At 43.4% G+C, this 25368-nt stretch overlaps 3 protein-coding genes across 4 annotated transcripts; 2 read left to right on the forward strand and 1 right to left on the reverse strand.

Moving 5' to 3' along the window:
* The first annotated feature begins 1784 nt into the window (after positions 1 to 1784).
* Positions 1785 to 11210, forward strand: ncbp3 (nuclear cap binding subunit 3). Its single transcript, XM_088279075.1, has 13 exons — positions 1785 to 2002; positions 2981 to 3046; positions 3132 to 3237; positions 4345 to 4470; positions 4710 to 4835; positions 4906 to 5027; positions 5183 to 5291; positions 5378 to 5477; positions 5957 to 6066; positions 6179 to 6497; positions 7736 to 7884; positions 9140 to 9319; positions 9704 to 11210. The coding sequence occupies exons 1-13, from the start codon at positions 1820 to 1822 to the stop codon at positions 9985 to 9987; spliced, it is 1980 nt and encodes a 659-aa protein (XP_088135201.1). The 5' UTR covers positions 1785 to 1819; the 3' UTR covers positions 9988 to 11210.
* An 858-nt stretch (positions 11211 to 12068) lies between these two features.
* pcf11 (PCF11 cleavage and polyadenylation factor subunit) lies at positions 12069 to 22767 on the forward strand. Of its 2 annotated transcripts, none has more exons than XM_088279073.1 (17): positions 12069 to 12433; positions 14929 to 15054; positions 15297 to 15479; positions 15615 to 15791; positions 15960 to 16981; positions 17117 to 17288; positions 17430 to 17739; positions 18903 to 19046; positions 19180 to 20345; positions 20458 to 20521; positions 20618 to 20740; positions 20834 to 20942; positions 21098 to 21281; positions 21380 to 21535; positions 21813 to 21905; positions 21999 to 22034; positions 22115 to 22767. In XM_088279073.1, exons 1-17 carry the CDS (start codon positions 12200 to 12202, stop codon positions 22343 to 22345), a joined length of 4530 nt encoding a protein of 1509 aa, XP_088135199.1. In that variant the 5' UTR covers positions 12069 to 12199; the 3' UTR covers positions 22346 to 22767. The 2 variants fall into 2 exon arrangements, with proteins under 2 accessions (XP_088135199.1, XP_088135200.1); XM_088279074.1 differs by having other exon boundaries at positions 18906 to 19046.
* A 215-nt stretch (positions 22768 to 22982) lies between these two features.
* ccdc90b (coiled-coil domain containing 90B) lies at positions 22983 to 25237 on the reverse strand. The gene is made up of 9 exons (XM_088279076.1): positions 24799 to 25237; positions 24586 to 24705; positions 24263 to 24366; positions 24075 to 24176; positions 23951 to 23992; positions 23801 to 23872; positions 23679 to 23732; positions 23373 to 23487; positions 22983 to 23270 (listed from the first exon to the last, which is right to left on the reverse strand). Exons 1-9 carry the CDS (start codon positions 24848 to 24850, stop codon positions 23215 to 23217), a joined length of 717 nt encoding a protein of 238 aa, XP_088135202.1. The 5' UTR covers positions 24851 to 25237; the 3' UTR covers positions 22983 to 23214.
* Between the last annotated feature and the right edge of the window lie 131 nt (positions 25238 to 25368).

Raw genomic sequence — 25368 nt, forward strand, 5'->3', positions numbered from 1 at the left:
GTGAACCCCCACAACAAACTATGTTAAAAAACAAAAAAACAACACTTTATACCATTTCCATGAGCCATGCCTGGAATAGCACAAATCCACAAATAATTGACCCCCCAAAGCCTTTAGACGCCACTGGATGGCAGCAAAGGACTACTTTTCTTCAAATGAAGCTTCTCAAAGTACTTCTGCAAGAAAATGCCACGAGATGTTCGTCTCCATGTGCCCTGCGATTGGCTGGCAACCAGTTCAGGGTGTCCACCGCCTCCTGCCCAAAGATAGCTGGGATAGGCTCCAGCACCCCCCGCAGCCCTAGTGTGGACGAACGGTACAGATAATGGATGATGTGTCTGATTTTAACTTGAATTAAAAAACAGCAAATACGTGAGATTTCATTATAGGTGATTTTTCTTCATTGAACAACGGATTGGTGGATTTAGGATTTGCTCCTCAAAATAAAAAAATAATCTGTGAATTCAGAAATGCTGATGCAGAAGTAAGTTCACTGTATGGTTTAAGACTGCGATGCCCAATTATTGTGTCAAGTTTTTGTGGAGGTTGAGTGGAAGGAGGACCCAAAATGCAGGGCTAGTGAGGCAGGAGTAACTAAAAGGTGTATTTAATTTCAAAAACCAAAAATGCAAACAAGGGAATAAAATAGTTCAAAATAACAGAGATCAAAGTAACAAAATAAACACTGGCAAAAAAAACTGTGAAAAGTTTTCACTGAAAACTAAAACAAGCTGGGGAAACGGAGAACAAACACTGGACAGGAATAGCGAGTAACACTGAAAAGGACATCTGACAGGGACAATGCATCCAGAAGAACTCAACGTAAATAGGGAACTAAATACAAACAAATTAACGAGACATCGGGAGCAGCCGGACAAGACACAAAGGGTTGGAAGGACCTGATTGGTTAACAATGGGGCTTGGGTAGACCAACACAGGTTACTGGTGGACACAATGAACATGACAAGACACACCAAACACAAGGAAAAACGTGAAAGTTAATACTAAACCAAAACAACAAAGACAGATCATTGTGCCATGCCAAATTATCAAAATTCTTGTAATTAATCAGAAAATTGTTTATTAATAACAAATCAATTTTGTTGGCCATCTATGCCTGTAATGTACAGTGACAGGCAGAATAGTGTGAGATGGCACAAGGTGGGTCCTACTAACCCGTGTTTATCCAGTTCACATTCATACAACAGAATAAATCATGGCTTCCTATGAGTAAATCAGCTTTGTTTTTAATTTAACGGACCCGGATTTCGCACTGAAACAAGATAATCGTTTTTCAGTATTAATTGAAAACCTTTTGTACATTTCGCACTTCTAGGAAATTATTTATAATTCAGGCCGTTTACCTGACACATCTATGATTGTTGCAGTGCCCATTAATGTCGCATTTCAAATCCGCGTATAGCACAAATCCGTGTTTAATCGACGCCCATTGAAATGCATAGGAAGGGGGAAAACAATTTGTTATTGATAGACAGCAAAACATTTTTTATAGATAGATAGATAGATAGATAGATAGATAGATAGATAGATAGATAGATAGATAGATAGATAGATAGATAGATAGATAGATAGATAGATAGATAGATAGATAGATAGATAGATAGATAGATAGATAGAAAAGCGAGTATGAGGGGTCTACTGTGTTTTTATTTTGTGGGGTTAAACTCCATGCCAGATGGTGGCGGTAAACCCCCGACAAGTTGTTTGCGAAGAGCCACAAAAAAAAAAAAAAAAAAACAGAAGAAGAAGAAGAACAGCCAACCGCTGCAGCAGCTATTCGTTTGTTCGCAGCAGTGTCATGGCGGCGGCGCGCAGCTTGCGAGTGTCAGTGAAATCGGACAGCGGCTCTGACCGCTCCGACTCCGATTCGGACTCCGAGTCCGACAAAAGTACCCGCGAGGCCGAACCCATGGAGGTGGAGGAGGGGGAGCTGGAGGCTGAAGACATCTCCATCAGCCGGTCCCTGAAGAAGCTGCTGCCGGTAGGTTGTCCCTGTTTGGGCCTCGCCAGACACGGCGCTGGCGTCTTCTGCGTCCCACGGAACTATGAAGCGGTAACCAGCGTGTGCTATCAACGACCCGCCCTCGGCTCCGAGGAATACTTAGTGGTTATTGTGAACATAATTTCACTGCATCAATTGTGTTTTTCAAGACGCATTGAGACGCGGCTTGGAAAAAAAAAAGTCACGCGTTTCTGTCACTTGTTGCATGTTAGCATCATACTGTGTTATTGCTTCCAACCACGCATCGGGAAAGTGCACTTTTAACTCTCTTCGTATGATGAAGACCACAAGAGCGTGATATTTCCTGTCACTGTTAAACGATATTGGTTTGTTGCCTATCGTCCATTCGTTCGGCTAATTACCAATCAGTATTTGAATTATTGTTTACAGCTTTTAAATGCTGTTTTGGAGTCGTTGCTTTCCTCTCCTCGTTTGCTCTTTGGGATAAAAACCTTAATTTGTCCACATGAGCTGTAGTATTAGTGAGTTAGAATTTAATCATTTGACTTGTGTGGATACACGTTTTCATTTGTACTGTTTGAGTTGATTGGCTTATGCGCCACGTATTGCCCACATAAGATGAGTCTGTTTTTTTTTTTTTTTTTTTTTTTTTTTTAAATGACGTGCGTTTTCCAAAGATGCTCCCGTAAATTCATTCACACATTCACACTTTTGCGCCATCATACAATTTTAATTTCACACCCTTTATATTGTGGCACTGTGGTGCACTGTGATCATTTTTTCCCCTCTGATTAGACCCGCGCTGTTAGACGTTAGCTGTGCATTCACTGATTTAGCTGCCAATTCCAATCTAAGTCTTTGTGGAGGCCGGTTGTTTCTTTTGCATTCTTTGGGTTCAATCCGCTTGCACTAATTGATATGAAGATGTAGTTCTCACCCAGTTAACAGCCACAAACTTATTTGTTTGTCCCAATTGGTGATTTGCTCTTTTCACAGGATACAAGCAGGCGCTATGAGAATAAAGCTGGAGCCTTCATCACTGGGATTGATGTCAATTCAAAGGTAAAAAAACAAAACAAAAAACAACGCTCCATCGGCATTCTCTGTAGTTAAATGTTGGTTGACGCATTGATTGTGTTTCTACCAGGAGGCCATCGAAAGGAAAGAGAAGCGAGCGAGGCGTTTCCACTTTCATGGGGAGGTGAGCACCACTCAGCGCAACATCTTCCTGGATAAAGATGCCGTAAAGAAAGGTAAGAGACCGTGTGCATTTTAGATTTAGTCTTAGTCTTAAGTCTTTTGGACGGAAATGCTGATTAGTTTTCGTCACATTTAGTCATTCCCATTCGTGATAGTTTTAGTCTCGTTTTAGTCGACGAAAACCCAAAAAGGTTTTAGTCTACAAAAACTCTAAAAGGTTTTTGTCGACGAAAACTCAAAAAGGTTTTAGTCTAGTTTTAGTCGACGGAAACACCCCAAAATGTTTTGGCCTAGTTTTCGTGAATTTATTAAATGAAAACTTTTTAAAAGATTTTTAAAAAGGAAAAGATTTTAGTCCGTTTTAGTTAAAAATGGGCATACAATGTTTTCACCCAATAGCAAAGTCTTTCTGATAGACTACTAAGGATTATGCATTGCAAACATATAAAAGTGGTAACAATGGAATCAATGCTCATTGAGCCAAAATAAGACGAGAAACAACACATTTTATTTGGATACTGTTGTGGCTTTATATCACTTAAAGCAACAAAATAAAAACGTTTCAACGACATAGACTTGAAGTAGACTTGTTCTAATACCGTAGCACAAGTACAAACTCTAGCAAACATATGTCTTGTTTGCTTGTCACAGCTTGCTGTTATCAAAACCAATTAACCTAGCGAGTGTCACTGTCGCCATGGTCCGTCAAAGGAAAGCGTGTCAGTATGTGTCAGCCGAGACGAATGACAGCAGACGTGTTCGTGTCTTGTTGTGCCGATGTGTGCGCGGCGCATGCGCCCCGCATGCTGTCCCGGTGGTGGCTGTGCCCAAACGAAGGGTAGGTTGCACCAGCGTTGTATTTTTTGAAAGACAGATTACATATACAATAGGAAGTGATGTTAGAAATTTTGAACGCGTCTGACGGACCACACGCGCATAATTTCGTCTTGTCAACAAGAATTCATGTACGTTACGTCATGTTTTCGTCGTCAAAAAATGTTGAGCTTATCATCTCTTTATCATCGTGTGGAGAAAAAGGGGCATTCATGAAATATTTTCATCATCGTTGACAAAAACAACACTGGTAAGAGGTGACATAGACTTGAAATTGTACCTTTTGTGGTTGTAATGAATATTGTGTTTACTGTCCATTTCTTCAGCCATCCCCAAAGTGCGCATGGAGGCTGTACACATCATGGGCGTCGATGACATGAGCACTCAGGACGTCTTTGGGTACTTTAAAGAATATCCCCCCGCGCACATTGAATGGATCGACGACACTTCCTGTGAGCATTCTATCCTTTCCGAATCCCCTCTACAGAATTCTTCATCAATGCAAATTTTCCCTTTGGAATAGTTACCAAGTGTCTTACTAAAGTCTCTCAGCGAGGCTTTTGTTGAAATATCCCAAAAATAAATATTTACAGCACACCTTTTTTAATCTCTTTCTTGATCACTTGCATACTAGCAAGAAAAAGTCAATTTTCCATGACCCATTTAAATAACTATCCATTGCTTTCCCCAGGCAATGTGGTTTGGCTGGATGACAACACAGCAATCAGAGCGTTCATCAACACCAGCCGCATGCCAGATCCGCATGCTGTTGTCACAGAAACGGGGGGCAGCACCCAGCCCGGCAAGCCCAGCAAAAGTCAGTTAAGGAAAGAAACGATGCCCCAAAAGAGTAAGAGCAAATGTCTTGACGGGCGTTTTGATCACAGGTCGTCGGAGTCAAGGGTCGGACTATGAAGATGAAGAAGAGGGCGAGGTGGATGAGGAGTTGAAGAAGAGCAGCGAGGAGAGCACGAAAGACAGCAACGGGGAAGAGGAGCACATGACAAAGGTGGAATTAAGATCCCAGTGATTGGTCAAGAACTCAATGATGAATTAATTTGCATAGGGAACAAGGAATTAATCCGAATGACTGATCTTGATCATACTCAAATGCGGAGCACGAACTAATGGTGTCCATGAATATTTTGGTGGATTTGCTGTCAGGGGGACGACCTGTCGCAGGCCGAGAGAGAGTCTCTGCTGAGGAACGAGCCACGTCCTGCCATCAAACCCTTCAAAGGAAACAAAATCCTTCTTCGCTTTGCCACAGAAGGTCTCCCCTACAACTACATCTGCACTACCACGTAAGCAAGAGTGGGTGTCCCAACTTAAACAAGACCTTTATATGTTGTATTTAAGACGACAAGAAGGAGCTGGGTGCCGCCCGGCGCAGTCGGTACTACATGAAGTACGGAAATCCCAACTACGGGGGCATGAAGGGGATTCTCAGCAACTCCTGGTGGGTTGAAACCTGTCATCATCTCTTTTGAATTAGAATAGCCATTAAGCGCTGCCGCAACTGGTGAAAAGATGTGCAAAGTTGACCACCCTTCAAAAGTTTATACTCGCCAATATTAATGCTTTAACTTTACGACAGACTATGATCCCAAAACAGTTTGTCATTTCATTGTCCCTAAAAACATTTGTTTTAAGATATTAAATTATATTTTCCAAAAACTGCACTTGAATTGTTAGTGTATGACAATGATTCTAATAACTTCTGCTGCCTTCAAGGCAATTATTGATTACTCCAGAATTTTTGCTATTCCCAAAAGGGCTTGGTACCTATCCCCCAGGGGAAAAAAAACAGCAATTACTGCAGCTGTTTTGCCAATAGCGAGCACGAATAGATAGAGGAACATGGAATACAAACTGGTTGATTAGAGATTTGTGCTCTTAATGGTGTGATTGCTGTCCTCTGTGTGTGGATTTCCTCAGGAAGAGGAGGTTCCACAATCGACGGATCCAGCGAGACGTCATCAAAAGCAAGAAGCCTCTCATTGGAGACAGCATGGGACACACTCCTCCGTACACACACAGACACTCCGGTAAAAAACAAAAGACCCTTGCACACAAACAAAACTATAAGGAGGGAATTCATCTATTTAAAGAATACTACCCACAAAGACACTATGACTGACAAACCTTTCACCACTGCAGCTGACCTGGTCAACCTGCCCGAAGAGCCCATCAAGGAGGAGGAGGAAGAGGACGAGGAGGACAACGGCGATGAGGACATGGACTCGGATGACCGTGTGGTGGAGTTCAAAGATAAAGGAGACAAGGGCGCCTCGTCCTCGCGGCCTCCACTGGCGCTCCACTCCCGCAGCAGGCTGGAGCGCTCACCGTCTCCGTGGTCCGAATCAGATGAGATGGACTACGATCTGGAGTTAAAGATGATCTCCACGCCATCGCCGAAGAAGAGCAAGAAGATGACGATGTATGCAGATGAGCTGGAGGGGCAGCTGAAGAGCATCAGGTCTGAACTGCAGTGTGTGGCCACAGTTAACTTGTAAAACTAATCTGATCATTGATTACTCCTTTACAAGTAACTCATTTACTGATTACTGTTAAAATAACCATGTTAGATGTTAATTTGAGTTACATTTCATCCATCCATTATCTAAAGTACTTATCGTCACAAGGTTCACGAGCATGCTAGAGCCTCTCCCAGCTGTCTTCAGGCAGTTAGGCGGGATACACGCCAAAATGGTTGCCAGCCAATCGGAGGGCACACAAAGACGAACAACCATTTTCACTCACAATCACACTTATGGAAAATTCAGAGTGATCATTTAACCTACCATTAGGCCAACACAATATATCAAAAAATATTGAGATCATGACAGTGGCCTATGAAACATGCATATCCCAAAGTACTTCAATAATTTTCTCATGGAATCGTGTTTTTATGTGAATTTGACAAGTCAGATGCGAACTTAAATGGGCACAACTACCCAATAGTTGCATATTATTTAGGGGAATTTAAATTAATTTGGTAAGAACACAATGATGAAAATGTAGTTCTTTCATTAAATAATAAAGATTTTATTTCTTTAAGTACCAGTACATGTTAAATATCGCAATAATATTGATATAGCTATAGTCAGCATCTATTTTGCATATTGCATGTTTTTCCAATGTTGCGCAGCCATACTACCATGACTATTTTTGGAATGTGAGAGGAAACTGGAGGATGCGCAAATAACCTGTGCGGGCACAGGGAGAACATGCAAACTCCACCACGGAAGGCCGGAGCCCAGATTCGAACCTACGACCTCTGCACTGCGAGGCGGATGAATCCTGATGAAAAATTAACATTCTGTCCGTGCGCTAACGTGCAAACATTTGTCGTTCAGCCGTATACGGGCTTTTAATGTGTCTATAATTCTTTATCTCCTGAGACAATTGTCTCATTTGTTTCCTCTGGTCCATGTTTAGTGTGGCACAGACCATGTCATCAAACAGAAGTGACTACTTGTTACCCTTTAAATCGGCCCACTGATTACATTTTTTTAAGAGGTGATGCTAATTAGAGGACACACTTTGCTTGAACATGTTACTATGGTAAAAATAATTTAAACCTTTTCTAGGGTTACCATAATTTTTGTCCTAAACTTTTTCATTACTGAGTTTTTTTTTTCTTAAATTATCATGTAACTGGTCACTGTTGTCATCATGTTAGCCTGTTCTGATCCAGTGTCTCGTCCTGAGCAGAAACAGGGTGGGAGAGTCAGCATCGCAAAGCATAGCCAAGCCCCCGTCACCCAGCAAGGTGACTGACGTGCGGCAGCTGCTCGAGGAGAAGAGACAGGGGCTGTCCCAGCACAGACTGCAACCCCCAGCCGTCAACAGCGGGAAAACAGGTGAGCCCCGTATCTGATTTTAGAATTAGAATTAGAAATCCCTTTATTGTCATTGTACTCAAGTGTGCAACGAGATTAGAGGGCTCCCCTCTCCGGTGCAATACAACAATAATACAGACAAATATATAAATTAGATAAATAAATAAAAGAGTGCAATGGAATTTAGTACTGAATAGTGTATATAAAAACACATCACAATGCTGTTCTGCAAGGTAAGGGTGTTCTCGTGTGTGTGTGAGAGTTCAGAATGGAGATGGCTCTCGGAAAGAAACTGTTTCTCAGTCTATTGGTCCTCGATTTGATGCATCTGTAGCGCCTGCCAGAGGGCATCAGGTCGAACAGGTGTGAGTTTGGGTGGGTATTGTGGGTATTTATGGTGAATAGGGATTGTGCACTGTCGCAATTACCAAAAATCGCTGAGGATTGGCACATTGCAAAAGCTTTACAGCTGCCTATTGATGCCGCAAGATAGCATCTGAGCATTAGTTTTGTCAAAATGAAACTAAATCACTTCAACATAGTTCCTTGGTGCCAAGGTAACATCTAAGTTATGATTTATTCATTTTATTTTTACAGAACTTAACGGATATATTAAAAAAATGTCAATAAATTAATTTGCTGTTGCTGATCAGCAAATATCTGCTGCTTTGCTCTATAGTGTTCCTCCGCTGTATCTTGGTTTATTGTTTGTGCCCCTAATACAAGTTTAAGTACGTTTTCAGCATGTGGCAAGGGTAAAATGATTATTTTAAAAAGTTGGAATCTTCTCTCACTATCGCAGATTTTTACCTTTTGAGGGTTGATCTTATAAAGGCAAAAAAAATTGACAACCTTGCGCCGTAATATATATTTTTGACAAGACAATTAATTCAGTAATTGTCCGCATCTGTCCTTTGAAATGCAATTGGTGCAACCCCGTCTTGGGGGCACAGTAGACGAGGGGAGTCGGCAGACGATAAAACAGTCACACATGCTCTGCAAAACATTACAAGGTGCTTAGTAAATACCTTGCTTGTAAGTTTTCTATGATTGTGCTCTGCTATTTCTGTGGGAGGTGGGTAGCCCACTCTTAAGTCAAGATGTAAGAATTAATGTTACTGCTAAGATGTGTCAGCGATGCAAGACAGAGGGGGTATGCGTTAAACTTGTTTTTTTTTCTCTTCGTACTAAGATAATAGTCTTAAAGACGTGTCTGAATCAGATACTTTCTTCATCATTACACGGTCTGGAACATATCCTGTTGTTCTTTTAATAGATGTCCGGCAGCGGCTTGGGAAGAGGCGCTACTCTGCCGAAAGAAATCGCTCTCACTCCCCCTCCCCAAGAGACACGCCTCCCCCCGCCAGAGAGCCAATCAGTGATGTGCACCGCCGATTGGGCGTTGTCAGCCGGGACAGAGGCAACTCATCCAAGTCATCCAAAGACAGAAAGACAAGTGAGTGCATCGCATACTTCAATCCATTTTCTGTCGTATTTGTGCTCATTTGGGTCACGGGTGATTTAGAGCCAGTCCCAGCTGACTTTAGGGTCGAGAAATGCGATACACCTTGGATTGGGTGCCTGAACACACATAGAGACATGTTAAAAGTATTCAAGGCACCTAACATGCATGTTGTTATGCATATAGAACATGGAAGGATTTTAAATCTGATAGAGCAAGGTAATGAGTGGAAATAAAGGGGTAAATGACTAATTTCCATCCATTAGCATTTTAAGGACAAATTATATTGTCTTGCCTCGTCTTAAACCATTATTCACAAGTTTAGGTGGGAATTTAGATGACTTAAGGGACATTTTTCATTCCAACTCCTGTATGCAGGCAGCTTATGGAGCCGATTGGGCGACAAAGAGAAAAAGACGGGAAGTCGTGGGCCGAGCGGCGGCTCGTCAGGACTGTTCTCGTCTTCCTCGAAGCGCAGCAGGAGACGCAGAGGTAAGAGAGCGGAGGAAGAGGACGACTCCACGCTGCAGAAGGTGTGGGGTGCCATGATCAAGCAGAAACAGGAGCGTCTGAGCCACAAGATGAAGAAGAGCCGGCTGGACAACCTGCCGTCGCTGCAGATCGAAATCAGCCGAGACAGCAGCGAGGACTCGGACGTTTGAGACTAATATACTTTTTAACAATCATCAGGATTTTATTTTTGGTGCAGAGTTAATCCTGTTCATGGATGGATCATTGAGAGGATCTAATTGGCACATTTGTTGGACACTCCAACTGCCCACCTTTGGCCCTTCTGTTTTACATGCTTTCTTTTGATACAGAACATCCAAAATTTGCTTTGGGTGACATTCAACTTTACCTTTATATTTTCCATTTAATTTCCTTTTTGAAGAACTCTGTGCAGATAACATGGAACGATGCTGTTTTTAAGACAGGACCATTGTTGCGTTGTTGTCAGATGACAGGAAGTTAACTTGGCAAACAGTTAAGGATTTTTTTATGTAAACCTTCTCAAATGGGACCTAATGTTTCATTTTATAATCATTACATTTTCATATGTTTGTGGACAAGCAACAAGGCCGGTTGTCAGCCTGACTAAAGGCCTCTACACATCAATCCTATGTTGGCAGTCGTGGCCAACTGTCGTGTCGGTATAGAAGTCGGCACGTCGGAAGGGAAAATGACAACAGAACACACTGCAAATGCCGACGGCGACGCAAACTACTCTGGACCTTCTGCGCATGTGTAAGAAGAAGTACCCCTCCATGCCATCGGCGGCGATAGTCACTGAGTAGCCTTTCACAATGATGTCCAATAACGGCGGTCTTTTTTGAATGAGAGTGATTCTGTGTGTCTTTGTGTCTTTTGCGCTCTTCTGTCATTATGTCCATAAAGGAGATGTGAAAGATGAGCCAAGTTGATTCAGTTTGTGAGGAATAACTTCAAATTTCACTGTTTGTCTGCATTCGTCACTACCTGTTCTTGTCCAATGCACTGATTTGCCAGCTGACAGCCAATCTTAGTGAAACACACCGAAACAACGGCTCTGACATTCCGACACCGAACAGATGGCGTATTTACGACTTTCCTATGGTGGATTCGTGTGTTGAGGCCTGTGTATAAACGAGAGGCCAGCATGCAATTTAAAAAAAAAAAAACTGTTACAAGAAGCGCGAAACGCTTAACTGACAATATTCATTTTACAGAAGTTCCCTATGTTTGAGCCAGAAAAGAGATTTGTACACATTTGGAATGTTTCATTGTATTCACCGTGTCATATTTTTTTTATTATGCAAATGGGAGCTGAGGCCAAACTGACATCACAACAAATAAGCATAATCCTTTGTGTTTTTTCATTTCTACAAATTACAATTGAAATGATGAACTCTCCTTTGTGATGCTTGGACTTCATGATTAACTAGGTTGCTAAAAAAATGAGAGCAATAACACTAATGCTTCTATTGATAAACATGAATAGAAAAGTAAGAAGCACTTCTTCCATTTAAAGATTTTTTTTTTTTAAATGTTAAATGTTTTTTTTCTTTTGTTTCCAAGTTTCTGGTTCATGAAATAGGTTCACATCCAATTGAACTCATGGTAGTGATTACGTGATGAAGTTTTGTGTCGTTTGTATGTCACGAGAGTGACCCATGATCATTGCCGTGTTTATTCTTTCTTCTGATCTCAATCATTTCTGATTTTGGCAAGAGATGACAATTCATTCTTAAGGTGGTAAACCATTTGTACAATCAAATGCGTCAGCAATGAGTGACTTTTCCAGTCAGCAGGGGGCATCATATTACCAAAAAAGCTATTTTAATGGGATACAAGTAGTTGTCATCGAAATAAATTTTCTTGAAAGATCAACTTTAGAAAATGGTCGTTCGTGTTGGTTACATTTTGGGTAGTCATAATGCATTATCGAACAGGCAAATTGAAGTTGTCTCAACACGTGTTGTCGTTACAACAAATACAGAGAAAGACCAACCATTACGATTTATTATCCATCATATGGTGTAACATTTTATTTCCTATTTTCAGTCAAATATTTTACTTCCATGTGGCGTCGACACTCGTTGCGTAACTATTAAACAGGCACCACTTCTCTCCACTCTGATTGGTTAGTCCTCGTGTCTTGTTACTGAAGAGGAGCCAATGACAATCAAACATTTACTTCCGTTTAAATGAAACGAGCCAATAGCGATACGCCCACACGTTTCATGTTGGTGACGCATAAAGGCCTTTTGGTCACCAACGCCATTTTGTTTTCGGCGTCAGTGGGAAGAAGAAGGCCCACTATCGCCCCTCAAAAACGTTGAAGCTGGCTGTTTCTTCGTGAGATTACGCGAGGAATCCGGCTCCCTACACGAGTTAATGGACTGCCTGCTGCTCAATGCGTACCCTCGCGACAAAGTTGGTGTAGTTTTCCCCCGCTCGAAGATGGACGACAGCGCGGCGAGGGAAGATGCCTGCCAAGAGTATCAGTCCTCGCTGGAAGATCTAACGTTCAACAGCAAGCCGCACATCAACATGCTGACCATTCTGGCCGAGGAAAACGTCAACTTCGCCAAGGATATCGTCGCGATAATTGAAGCACAAATAAGCAAGGTTTTTATGATAAGAATATTCTTTTTGTTTAAAATGAATGACGATTATTTGTGCCGCTGTATAGTAGCCGCTTGCTAGCTTAAACATGGCGTCGGGCGTTAGTTACCCACAACATGTCGCCTCACCCTCGCCTGTCTGGTTAAGTTCCTGTTAGCAACACAGTAATAATAATTTAAAAAAAAAACAACAATTTAATATGCACGTATACTTAAAACTGAATTTTTAGTAATGTATTGTTTGTAGTTTATCGAAGGTTGCCCACCCATGATACCCTCGCGCTCCAAAAGTGAAGCAAAGTCCGCCATAAAAAAACAACAAAAAAAAGAACTTATCTTGTAAGTTTTCGACGATAATTCAATTAACCAACAGTTAGTCTGACATTCAACGTCGTTCTGTTAGTTCACTTACAAATTTACTACAACGTAAACGTCGTAGTCTAACGTCCACAAGCCACCACAATTAACCACGTCGAGCAGGAAGTTGGTTTGACTTTTTTTTCCGTAGCTGTAAGCAGAAACGAATAACGCGTTAATTATGATGGATTCATTGCGATAAATATAAATATTTGCTGGCAAATTGTAGTGCTGAGGTTTAATTTAGACCGATTTCAACCGTCTACGGATGGTAACTCATTTATTTAATTTAAGCATATCTGATTTTTTTATTTTACGATCGCTATATTGTAATATAATGACCAAATTGCCAAAGTATGTGTTAACCTGCCTTGACTCGCATATGAATTTAAAGAGCATTCCATTCCTGGCGTTTAATGTCAGTCCACCCTTTGCTCCTACAATAGCTTCAGCTCTTTTTAGGAAGGTGTGCCACAAGGTTTGGGAGTGTGTTTATGGGAATTTTCACCTTTGTCTCAGGAACGTATTTAAGTTGTGACATGAACCTGAAGGAACACGCTTTGAGTGAATTGGAGCTTGGTCTGCTCATCCAACATCAGTGTTGACCTTACAAAATGCACCTCTGGGAGAAAATGGTCACAAATTCCCATGAATACACTCCTGAATGTTATGGATAGCCTGTGCCGAAGAGTTGGAGTGTAAATGCATGCAAAGTATAGACACGCACACAGAAAGATACAGATTTAAACATTTACACTTAGTTTTATTAGTCAAACAAAGTCCCTGAATAATTTTAGCAATAACAAAATTTGCTGCGCGATAATACTAGTTCTGGCATTTAATTTCATACGTGATTTCTAAGAAACCCCATTTTGTTGTCAAACAATGCGACAGTGCCCGTCTCCCTAGTAAGTATAAATCTAATGTTTAATATAACTGACTATATAGTGTAGCATATCCATGTATAAATCAATTTAGTGCTGGCGTGACCCGAGTTATTGCTAGCTTAGAGTTGGGGTCCATGTAAGCTAGTATGTGACCTCCATGTGGAATAAACAGCATTGACCTTGAGCACAGTACAAGTAATGATTACCCAATGCAGTAAAGTAGATGTTTCTTTTTATGGTGGATTTCTGCCTCAATAGTTGTTGTACTTGTTTGAACGTTCAGTGTTCTCACAGTCCAGAAATAAAAACCTGCTCCTTGAGATCCGTGTTTTTTTTCCCGCCCTCAATCTCCTTCTTCAGTCTTATTAATGTAACTGATGGAGTAAAAGAGTTAGCTGGACAATAAGATATGGGCTTCCAGTTAAGTAAATTCTAGACTGCAGTGTGCCTTAGTGGTCATTGTTTGCATTTTGACACATGACGACAAGTCTTATTTCAATCACATTTCCCCTGCTTTTATCCGGGAGTGATTTTTGAAACTGTTCTTGACTGGTTAAAATGTTTAATAATAAAAAATGTGAAATGTGCTTTTTGTCTTTTTTATTTCCCAGTGTAATTTATTGGTATGAGTCTGGTTAATTTTTACTGACAAAGTTGAGCCTGACTGTTGCTGGCTGTTGAACAACATTCCACAGATGCTGCATTAAGTTCATGGACCTAAGTCACAACAGTTGGAAAGCAACTGCTTTAAAATGCCTCCCAAAATAAATTTGAACTCTTTTTAAAGGGTAAATGTTATGTCTTTAGTTTTTTTTTTTTTTAATGACTGCTAAACAAAGTGAAAAGTCATAGGGCGCGGAGCTGAAGACTGATGTCACCAGGGTAAAGTACAGAGAGTGGTTGGTTCATGGGAAAAACACTCTCTGGAGGTAAACCAGCTCAAATATGCAACAAGCCTTTTTTCGCCCTCTCCTTCCTGTTTTTTTATTTTTTTAATCCTCACTGACGTTTGGGGTGAATCAACTTCCACTTGACTTGGCAAAGAGGATGCTTTTACATTTTTGAGGACGAGGCCGCGTGGATCTTCACTTTTTAAACCCCCCCCCCCCCTACACCCACCCAATATGGATTTCACCTGCCAAAGAATTTTTGGAGGCTCTTTCTTTGCTTCTGTTAAGGAATTTACATTTGTTCTGCAATGTTGTTTTTAACCCCTGTTGTGTTCTAAACTTGTCGAGTTTTTCTATCGCTCTAGGCCCCATCAGCCGAGAAGCTTCCAGTTTTGTACTTAGTGGATTCCATAGTGAAGAATGTTGGAGGAGAGTACCTTGCAGTGTTTGCTAAAAACCTAATCACTTCATTTATATGTGTCTTTGAAAAGGTACAGTTCTCCTTGATGCCTTTTTGCATTTCTTTAAGTTGAATCAACCCGTAGCGGCCACAATTGTTGCTTGCTTTTAATTTTGAATCTTTTACAATATTGTGCTTTTATTAGTGTTCTGCTGTAAAAGTTAATGACAGATTAACCAGTTTAACATTTTTGTCTGGCAGTTGCTACAATGTTATAGAGCTTACACTTGTTCTCCTAGTAGTTGTAGACCAAGCCATGTACTTTGTTTGTAGGTGGATGAGAACACTAGAAAGAGTTTGTTCAAGTTGCGATCAACATGGGACGAGGTGTTCCCTCTCAAGAAACTGTACGCACTAGACGTACGTGTCAACTCTGTGGATCCGGCCTGGCCCATCAAGCCTCTGCCACCTACAGTCAATGCCAGCATCCACGTCAACCCCAAATTTTTAAAACAGGTGTGTAGTCAGAAAAGTTGACCACTCATTTGGAAAATAGACTGTCGTTCGTAAAGGTGAGTGGACTGCACTTTGTTCTTCAGTCTTTAATGCGTGTCATTTCTGTCCCTCATACGCCGGGTTCCTCGACTCTAGTCTGAGGAGGCCCCTTCTCCTCGGCCTTCACCCTCGCAGCTGCCTCCTCCAGTAGTTCAGTCCAGCTTGAACCAAGAGCAGGTGATCAGGCAGCAGCTGTTGGCCAAACAGAAACAGCTTCTTGAGCTTCAGCAGAAGAAAATTGAACTGGAACTGGAGCAGACCAAAGCACAGCTGGTAGGCAAACTGATTGGATTCTTAAGAGGCTTTTTTTTTGGGTATTTTTGCGCTTAGTATTTTGTCGTTTAGTGAAGTTGGCCTGAGTAAAACATACATGTTATGTTAGCCAAGTATATCTGTAACGCAAGCAAGCATTGCTGAACATTAAGTATTGTTGTGTTACAGGTGGGAGGATTTTCAATACTAACACCAACTTCAGTACCTCTCGTAACATCCCAGAAGCCGGTTGGCCAGCCTACCCCCGTCGTTCGCCCCCTGATTGCGCCTCAGCCTCCGAGTGACCCCAAGTTACCCACTAGAGACCCGCGTCTGAACCGCATAGGACCCCCAGGACCAACTAAAAGCAAAGAGCAGCCTCCTGGCAAAAGAGAAGCCCCTTCTACAATAGTAACGCCTGTTGTCACGCCAGAGAAACGAGCAACTGAGAAAATTATCCTTTCAGAAAAGGGACGTATCCCGAGAAAGGATGAAAAGCCCAATTTGAAGTCTCCTCCAGTGGCTAAAAATATCCAGAGTAAAAATAAGCACTTTGAGGTTGAGAACCAAAAGTCTACAGACAACTCAAAGAAAGACCCCCGGTTGAAAAAACGTGGCTTGGAAAAGACTGGAGATGGCAAAGATGATGAGCAAAAGGAGAAGAAAAGATGCATTGACAAGAGAGATGAGTCGACACGGGTTACGGAGCTTCCAAAAGCATACAGAGGAAGGCTGCAGAACGGCCTGGTGACCAAGCGCGAGTGTGGCGAGTCTGCAGAAAAAGTTGGCGGCAATGCCCGAACACACGCCAGGAAACGCACACATTCTAGGTCCAGATCGCGCTCTCCCACCTCGCCGAAGAGGAAAGGCAGGAGGTCACCCAAGAGCAGAACCAGGAGCACCTCACTGTCCCCGTCGCCATCGCGTAAGACAGGAAAACCCAGGAGGGTCAGGGGGGATGAGCCAGCGCACGGAAAGAACACACGGGAAGACCGACCCGCGCCCAAGAAGAACCAGGTGGAGAGCAGGCGGTCCAAGACTCCGGTAGACGACCGGCGGTCCAAGACTCCGGTGGACGACCGACACCCCAAAACTCTGATGGATGACCGCCGCTCCAAGTCCAGAGATTCTCCACGCAGCCACGACGGAGGCAGCAACCAGGCCAAAGATGCTTCTCTCCGCTGGAGAAGTGGCTGGGATGAGAACAAACAGTGGGTTACTCATGTTTGTCATTCTTCCTGTTCATCTCAACCATCGTCAGCGCTGCTGTCAAGTTGTGGACAGTTGAGATGACCCTTAAAGCTGTACTTTTTTCATAACAAAACCATCTGTATTTGCGCTTTCAGCCTTAAGCCAGGAGACTCTCACGTGAAGCTTGGACCGCAGAGGCACAAAACATACAACACTCCAACACGGCCCACAACCCCACGTACCCCAAAACACCGTCTCAGTGTGGACCCCAACCTTCAGATACCTGAAGTCCTCAATTCTGCATCCAAGAAAGACCTGCTCAGAAGGGTACGTCTTCCTAACATTTGTATATGCACAGAACCCTGAAACAGTTTATTTCAAGCTCATTCTCTTACCAATATAGAAAGATATTCAGGGTTTGTTGTAGTTGTTTGACTCAAGTAATGACTTACGTTTTGGATACTGCAGGCGAGCAAAAGCCTGGAGAGCGGAGAGATTTCCCAGGAGGATTTCCTAAACATGGCCCACAAGATCAAGAACTTCTTCCAGTACCAGGAGGAGAAGCAACAGCATCCAGAAAGTTGGGATGCTAATGCCAACTTTCCCGCCAGGAAGACATTGCTGGCCACGCCTCCCGAGCCCTTGGACCAGGCTCAATTGACCTACTTTGAGCACAAATCTAAGCTGAAGAAGACGCAGGTGGCACACCGCTCCACCGGAGAAGGCTGGGACAGCTTGGAGGAATGTGAAGGGCCAGGCCGCGCACCGCTGGAGCTGGGTGAGGGAATCATCTTCGGAGGCCAGCGGCCAGATTTTTATACAATACAACTTTATTTATATAGCACATTTCACAAAATTTGCCGCTGTAACAAAGCACAAAGTAGCAATAATTCAGTAACAGACAGTGAAAGCAGAAAATTCAAATTCAAATCAATAATACTAAGACACATACAATGGACACCAGAAAACACCAGAACAGTGTTAAGCCTCAAATTGGGTCGAAAGCCAACAAATATAATGTCTTCAAACGAGTTTTAAAAATGGACAGATGAGGGTCTTGCCTAACATTTAATGGAAGTTCATTCCAGTGGGAAGTTCCAGGCAACAGAAAAGGCTCAATCCGCTAAGTCCTGCGCAGCTTCAGTAACCTCTGGTCCGCAGGCCTGAGCCACCGGGTAGGTGTGTAGGTGCTCATAGGGGTAGGCTGGGGCGAGGACATTTAAAGACTTGAATATGAATAGACTTGGGGCCAGAATTTGGGTTATGCGCTCTCTCTTAGCTCCAATTAGAAGGCAAACAGCAGTACCAGTTGGAGACGCTTCAGGGATGATTTACGGACTCCAAAATTTAGTGCATTACAATAATCTAGCACAGATGTAACAGTGGCATGAAATTATCGTTTCTAAATTCTGTTGAATAAGAGCTTCAACCTTAGCCAGCGGCTGAAGATGAACAAAGCTGCCTCTAACTAGTCTGATTTACCGGTCTAATTTAGAATCATTGTCCAATTTAAAAAAAAAAATAAAATAAATAAATAAAAATATCTTTTTCAAGACTGTTGGCTTCAGCATGGTGGCCCAGGTCAACAGGGTGGAATGTAGATAGTCCCCTGGGACTGAACACCATTTACTTATGTTTTCTTTTCGTTTAAATTTAAGAAATTCTGTGATGTCCAGGTTTTTGATTTTGTGTAGGCAGGTCAAAAGTGGCCATAAAGAAAAACTTTTTTTTTTTTTGCCCAGTGGGACAGATCTGACTGTCGTCTGCATAGTAGTGGAAGGAATTTCATGATGTGAATGTTTTCATAGGATAGAACCTAGAAGCAGCAAATACATTGAGAACAACAGGGGCCCCAAAACCCTGTGGAACACCACATGACACTGGGAATGATATGACATTTTGAATCTGTCAAGCTAAAGTTGTTTGTTTTTTCGTTGACAGAAGAGAGGAGAAGCATAGAACGTGAAGATTCCAGACCTCCCCCCGCCCCCATGATAGAGGAGTATAACCACGGTAAAGAGTTCCCTGCACTTAAATCTCTGCCAGGCCTTCGCTTCAGGAAGAGGGCTGACCCCAGAGAGTCCAGTGAGTGTACACCATACATTTGATGACACTGTACTTGATCTAAGTACCATAGTGATCGGGATTACAGCACACTTATACAATAATTGACAAGCTAATATAACATCTCCTCCTGATTTGTATCTTTTATTTCCAGGTGAAAGAGAGTGGAACTCCCCTTTGACTGAGCGTCAGCGCGAGGAACACAAGAGCGGCTATGACGCCCCGCGGCGGTACGCCCCGTTAGCTGAGTCTAGGCACCCTGACCCACGGCGACTGGATGGACCCCCTCACCTCAGCCCCCTGGTTCTCAGGAACTGTCCGAGCCCTTCCGCTCTGGAAACTCCAGTCCCTGTGTTTGAACGTGAACGCCTGTCCCCGCTCCACCAGAAAGACATGGCCGACATGAGCCCAGTTCCGTGCTTCGAGAGTTCCAACAGCGAGCACTCGGATGACGGGCCACTCCCTTCTGAAACTCCACTCGTCCCTCAAGCCATCCTCAAGGGGCCTGTGCTCGGTCCGCTGTTGTCTAACATTCATCATTCAAGTAATTCCCCGGGACACACCCCTCCACGTGAAGGCGGCCCCCCACCTCCTCATTTTGACGCTCCCGGGCTCATTGGCCCGCCTAGGCCAAACCCTCCAGGCTGGTACAATGAGCAATCCCACTTTGATGGTAGACCCCTTCATCACAACATGCCAGAGAGGTTTAACGGACCACACATTCCACAGGGACCATTGAGAAGCATGGATAATATGGGTCGCTTTGACGGCCCTTTGGGCCCACAGGTTCCCCAAAGGTTTGACGGACAGGGGCCTGGGCACTTTGAGAACACAGTCCAGTGTTTTGACAACAACATGGGCCCCAGTCCTGTATCAATGGGCTTTCAGCAGCAGCAGAGACTGATGCCCTTTGACAACCCCGCTTTGCGACTGGAAGGCTCTGCTGTTCCAATATGTTTTGATGGACCCGGCCAGCCGGGACCCCGGTTTGACATACCTCCTCAAGGCCCGTGTTTTGACGGCCCGCCTGGCCAGCAGGGTCCCTCCCGGTTCGCACCTCCACTCAGCATACCTATGCGGCCGATGCCCCCTCCCATGTATGACAACAATCTCCCGCCTCCACAAAACTTCCCAATGGCCCCACAGCCGTTCCCAGAGCCCATCAACCCTCAGTTCCACCCTGCACCAATGGCGTTCCCCACGCCGCCAAACTTGCAGCCCGCGGCTAACTTCAACATCTTGCCCGGTCCGCAGTTCAGCCAGCCGGTTGCCGCCCCCTTCTTCAACCCGGCAGTTGCCTCAGTCAACATGCAGGCACCGGTGAGCATGTTAACTTTATTGCCAAGAAGAAGAAGAAAAAAAGACCCACCAATAGTAAGATTTAAGAATTCTCGTTTTTTGTCATGTTCACGTTGCTTGTTTGTGTTCTCAGGTGAATGTGTTAAACATGAACCAGCCTTTCCTGCCTCAGAACTCGGCACCTTTTGCGCAGCCAGGTGAAATCATGCTGCTCGTCACATTCATTGTATTGAGATGGCAAAAAGTAACAATAGTTCGTGGGGTATCTAATATATAGTTTTGCTTCCCCACAGCCCCCCAAATGCCACCTGCAGAGAACCACTTTGGTCAGGTCGACGTCAACGACTTGCTTTCCAAACTCATCTCCACCGGCATCATCAAAGGGTCACAGCCTGACACCACAGCACCCACCAGCGGTCAGTCCACCGTTTCTTTTTTAAACTACTCCCCGTAAGGAGCACCATTTGGTTAATGTTAAGCTTGTCCTTTTTCCCCTGCTCTTCCCATAGAGTTACCTTCAGCAGCACCAGAACCAGCTCCTGTCGAGGAGGAAGATGAGGAAGAAGTGGAGGATGATTTCCCCTACCTCGCCAACTTCAAGCTGGATGACATGAAACAGTGAGCTTTTTGACAATTCTTCTTAAACAATATTTGCTATTTTCATAAAATGATGGCTGTTCTCAGAAGCCACAGTTTAAAACGGTTTCTAGGTGTCTTTCTAAATGAATTCTCTAGCGGTCCTTCAGTAGCTTACCCCAATCACTCATTGTCAGACGTTACGAGAGTGTGGTGACCAAGCTGTACTCAGGGAACCAGTGCTGCTTGTGTAGCATGAGATTCACAGCCGCGCAGACCGACTTGTACGCCGACCACCTGGACTGGCACTTCAGGCAGAATCACGCCGGCAAGGTGGCCGGCAAAAAGATCACGCACCGCCGCTGGTATTACGGCCTCACGGTAAGAAACCAGGCACTTACATCATTCAGCTGTCAATTGGAAAGCAAGAGTCTATCGGTGTGTCATGTTAATTGTTGGCTTATTTTGTTTTTTGCCAGGACTGGATTGAGTTTGAGGAAATCGCCGACCTGGAGGAGCGAGCCAAGAGCCTGTTCTTTGAAAAGGAGAACGAGGAGGAGGTTCAGAAAAACCAGGCGGCGGCCAAAGAAAAGGAGTTCCAGAGCGTCAAAGCCGCTAAAGACCAAGTCGCAGAGGTGGGTCCCATCTTTGCAGTAGCGACTTTCAACCCCAATTTTTATGCAAGTTTGTCAACAAGGCTGCGGTTAAGTACTTTGTATGGAAACACTTCTTGGCCATCCTAATGAAAGACGTGAATTTGTTGGTAACTAAAAGGCGTCTTTGATGTATTCTTGTACCACACCGCATACACTAATTGAGTCCTCGTGAACACCTCAAGAAACATAATTTTTAAAATGTACTTAAAATTTGTGAGCCGTTTTGTCCTAACTCTAAATCTGGCTGCGTCGACAGTTGTGCGAAATCTGCCAGGAGCCTTTTGAGACGTACTGGGTGGAGGAAGAGGAAGACTGGTTCCTCAAGAACGCCATCAGGGTCGACGACAAGGTGTGTAGGACTCTTGTTTTTTTTTTTTTAAATGTAGCAGTTTATGAAGTACTATTTTCTGACTTCACCGTTTGCCACCTTTTCTCTCCACAGAACTTCCACCCTTCCTGTTTCGAGGATTATAAAAACGTGAGTATCAAAAGCGAGCATCATGTCACCAAACAAAAAAAAAGTCTTTGGTGTCTGACCGCCGCTGTTGTTCCCCTCAGACATCTTCGTACCTAGACGTGACTCCATCGCCCAACAAGGTGCTGAGCGAACACCCGCTGGGCATATTCATGAAGGCTGAGGAAGACGAGGAGTCTCAGTCTTGCGCCTTGGCCGCCTCGATCAAGCAGGAAGCTGATTCCGAGGCAGGCGAAGGCGAGTGCGCGGTGAAGTCCGAGGAAGAAGGGGAGCCACTTTTAACAGATGTGCAATCAGAAGAAAAGAAACTGTGAGCAGCTTCTCAGCTGCGCTTTTTCTTTATTTTGAAGGAAAAAGTTTTTGGTTGGTCGGCAATTTAACTTGAATACATTTTAGTATTTGTGCCGAGTACTTCACACTGCTGCTTCTTTGATAAGTGAAAGTTTTCCTTTTCGGGCTCAATGTGTAAATGATTTAATTTATACATTAAAGTATTTTTGGAATCTCTGGCGTACCAGTGATTTGAATGAAATAACGCTTGTTCGTAGTTTGGATAACTTCTCGCTTGAATAATTTGATGACAGCAGTTGCAGGGGTTGCATTGTTTGTGGCCACGATGAAGGTAAGCATCCACCCATTTGTCCGCGGAAGATGACTTAGTCAAAGTTCTACGGCACTTTTTTTTTTTTACCCCCTTTTTTGGTGTTGAGTTTCAATAAAGGTTCGGAAACTTTGTGATTGTTTTTTGGTTTTATTGTTCTGCTTTGAAGTTAAAAAATAAAGGTGTGAATTTCAGTTTTGCTTTTGTCTATTTTTTTCTGAGTAGATCAGGGAGGAAATGATCATTCAACACACCTGACACCACAGGATACTCAGACATGATAATAGGCCATGATTTGACTGCCCTCAATGATGGAAAAATACTTTAATTCAGCCAAACTAAGAGCCTGGTTATGGAAGAGAAACCATTTACTGATCAAAACCAGTTGTTGCAGGTTAGCAACTTGTGACATTTTCAATTAAAAAAAAAACCAAGTACATAAAATAATGTTCTACATAACTCAATGGTCCTAATCTAAATGTAACATTTAATTGATTGCTTGCACTTGAAATAAAATACAAATTCAGCAGCAGTTTTTCTGGCCGGAACTACTTTGTGACGCGCATGAAAATGACGCGCGCTTCACCTCCACAGCCGATAAACTCCCAGAGCAATGGCTAAGCAGGAAAACACTGTCGCTATGGAGACAAATCACAATAAGATTAATATCCAGGCTTTCTAAACATCACAGACAATTTTCTCTTTTTGTTAAAATGACAGCTATCAATGACAATTGGTACCTGCGAAATAGCGAATGGTCTCCAACTTGAGCGACTCCAGAACCGTTTTGAGCGAAGCCACCCGCAGGTCCATCTTCTTGCTGGTCTCCATGTTGTCATGTTCTAGCTCAGCTCTCTAAAGCACACATCAACAGACAACAATCACGTTAAACTAGCCCCCCAACCCCCAAAAAAATCAAATAATAGCAGAAAGTAGGCAGCACTACACAGGAGAGGCCAGTTTTAAACAAGCAACCTCAGAACTGCGAGGCTGATGTGGTCGCCACGCCGGCCGTCGATACAAGTACCGTACAAGTTTCTATTTACCTTTTGATGGAACTCTGTGTTGGCCTCCATTAGTTTCCTATCCTGTTCTGTGAACTGAGAAAGACACGAGTTTATTTTAGTTAAGTCCACGTACACATGCAAGTAAAAATACACACACTCACCATGTCAGAAACACGGCTTCTCTCCAGGTTGATGTCTAGTTTGGTTTCCGCTCTGACTTTCTCACTCTCCTCCTGAGTGCACACACGCGCACACATATACACATACATATTGACTCACAGACTCAATGACACACACACCATCTCATTCACCTTTAGTTGGTTCTGCAGCTGTTCCAGCTCTCGCTTCATCTTCTGCGAGACAAAAACAGAGAATGTTTTACGCTAAATCAACCACTCGTCTAATGTGGAATCCATCTGCTTCTTAGAGTCATACTATATTCTCTGATCGCAGGTTGGCAAAATCGCTCTTCTCCAAAATCACCATGTCCTTCCTGATGGCATCCAGATGAGCCATGATCTGTTGTAGTGCAATTTCCTGCAGGGAGAATATTTTTTCCTTATTTGTCATCCACAGTCAGTGAATGTGACACCTTCTCAACACCGAAGTCCCTCTTTGCCCACCTGATGCGACTTGGTCACCATGTCTTTGTAGACGATGTCCATGTTGGCCGTCGCCAGCGTCACCAGGGCGGAGACAATCAGCTCTGCCTGGCGTTTGTCCAAACCTGGAGTGTGAGAACGCGCTATTCATTTGCAGTCTGGACACAGGGGAACATCACTGTTCAGTATCCAGAGATGAAAAAAAAAAAAAAACACCATAAAAATGTGGGTGTTTGTGTGGAAGAAAATAAACAGTCTCTAGCAGTGTCAGAAAAAGTGTCTAAATGTGACTTTTGGCTTGTCCCATCAGGGCTTAATTGCCAGTAGCCAAGTAGTTCTTTCACCGTTACTCGCCAGCTCCGTCACCATGGCGTGGGAGTCGAAAGTGAGCTTTCGCTGTTCCAGAGGAGTTAATTCAACTTTTCTCACGTCAAAAGTAGTCACTGGGGTGCCAACGTGGAGGTCTGTCACACAAATACATATTCATCAGCTGAGGAGCGGGACAAGGGCATAATGGAGATTGGCACATTGATTTTCATTGTCCTCCATGTAGTTACCTCTCCACTTCGAGAGTCGCCGCAGCGTCCAGCACCGCAACAATGTATTCATTCGGGCCCCGTTTTGACTTTCAAAGTGAAATAAAAATTAAGTAAGGGAATTAAAATTGCCACTTCCTTGTTGGGCGACAACCAGGATGTAAAGAGCGGAAGTGTTGCTTTTAGTACCTTCGAAATGTTAAACTTCCAATGCAAACAATCCAAAATTGAACTTTCCTGCGACCTCATGCAGTTCAAAATTCTGACCAATATAAATGGCCTCGAAACAGGGAGGAAATGCTTGTTAATAATAAAAGACGTTGCGTTTCGCCGTGTAGTTAAATCAGTTTAATGTCGGTCCCGTGAACAACGTGGTCGGGGGTGTACAAATGGAGCGCATCAGTGTTGGAAATCTTTCCCATGCCTTCTCCCTTTGTCTAGGGAAGGTACGCTCGATTTTACTACCCAACTGTCCATGTACTTTTTCTGTCCGCACATTACGCCCACTTCACTGAAGACACAATGTAGTATTTTGTGGCTAGCATTTAAAATTTTTACCCTTCCTCATGTGTGGTGCTCTATACAATTGGG

This window comes from Idiotropiscis lumnitzeri, chromosome 17 (genome assembly GCF_059441095.1).
Source record: "Idiotropiscis lumnitzeri isolate Australia: NSW breed Sydney's pygmy pipehorse chromosome 17, RoL_Ilum_1.0, whole genome shotgun sequence".
Lineage (NCBI taxonomy): Eukaryota > Metazoa > Chordata > Actinopteri > Syngnathiformes > Syngnathidae > Idiotropiscis > Idiotropiscis lumnitzeri.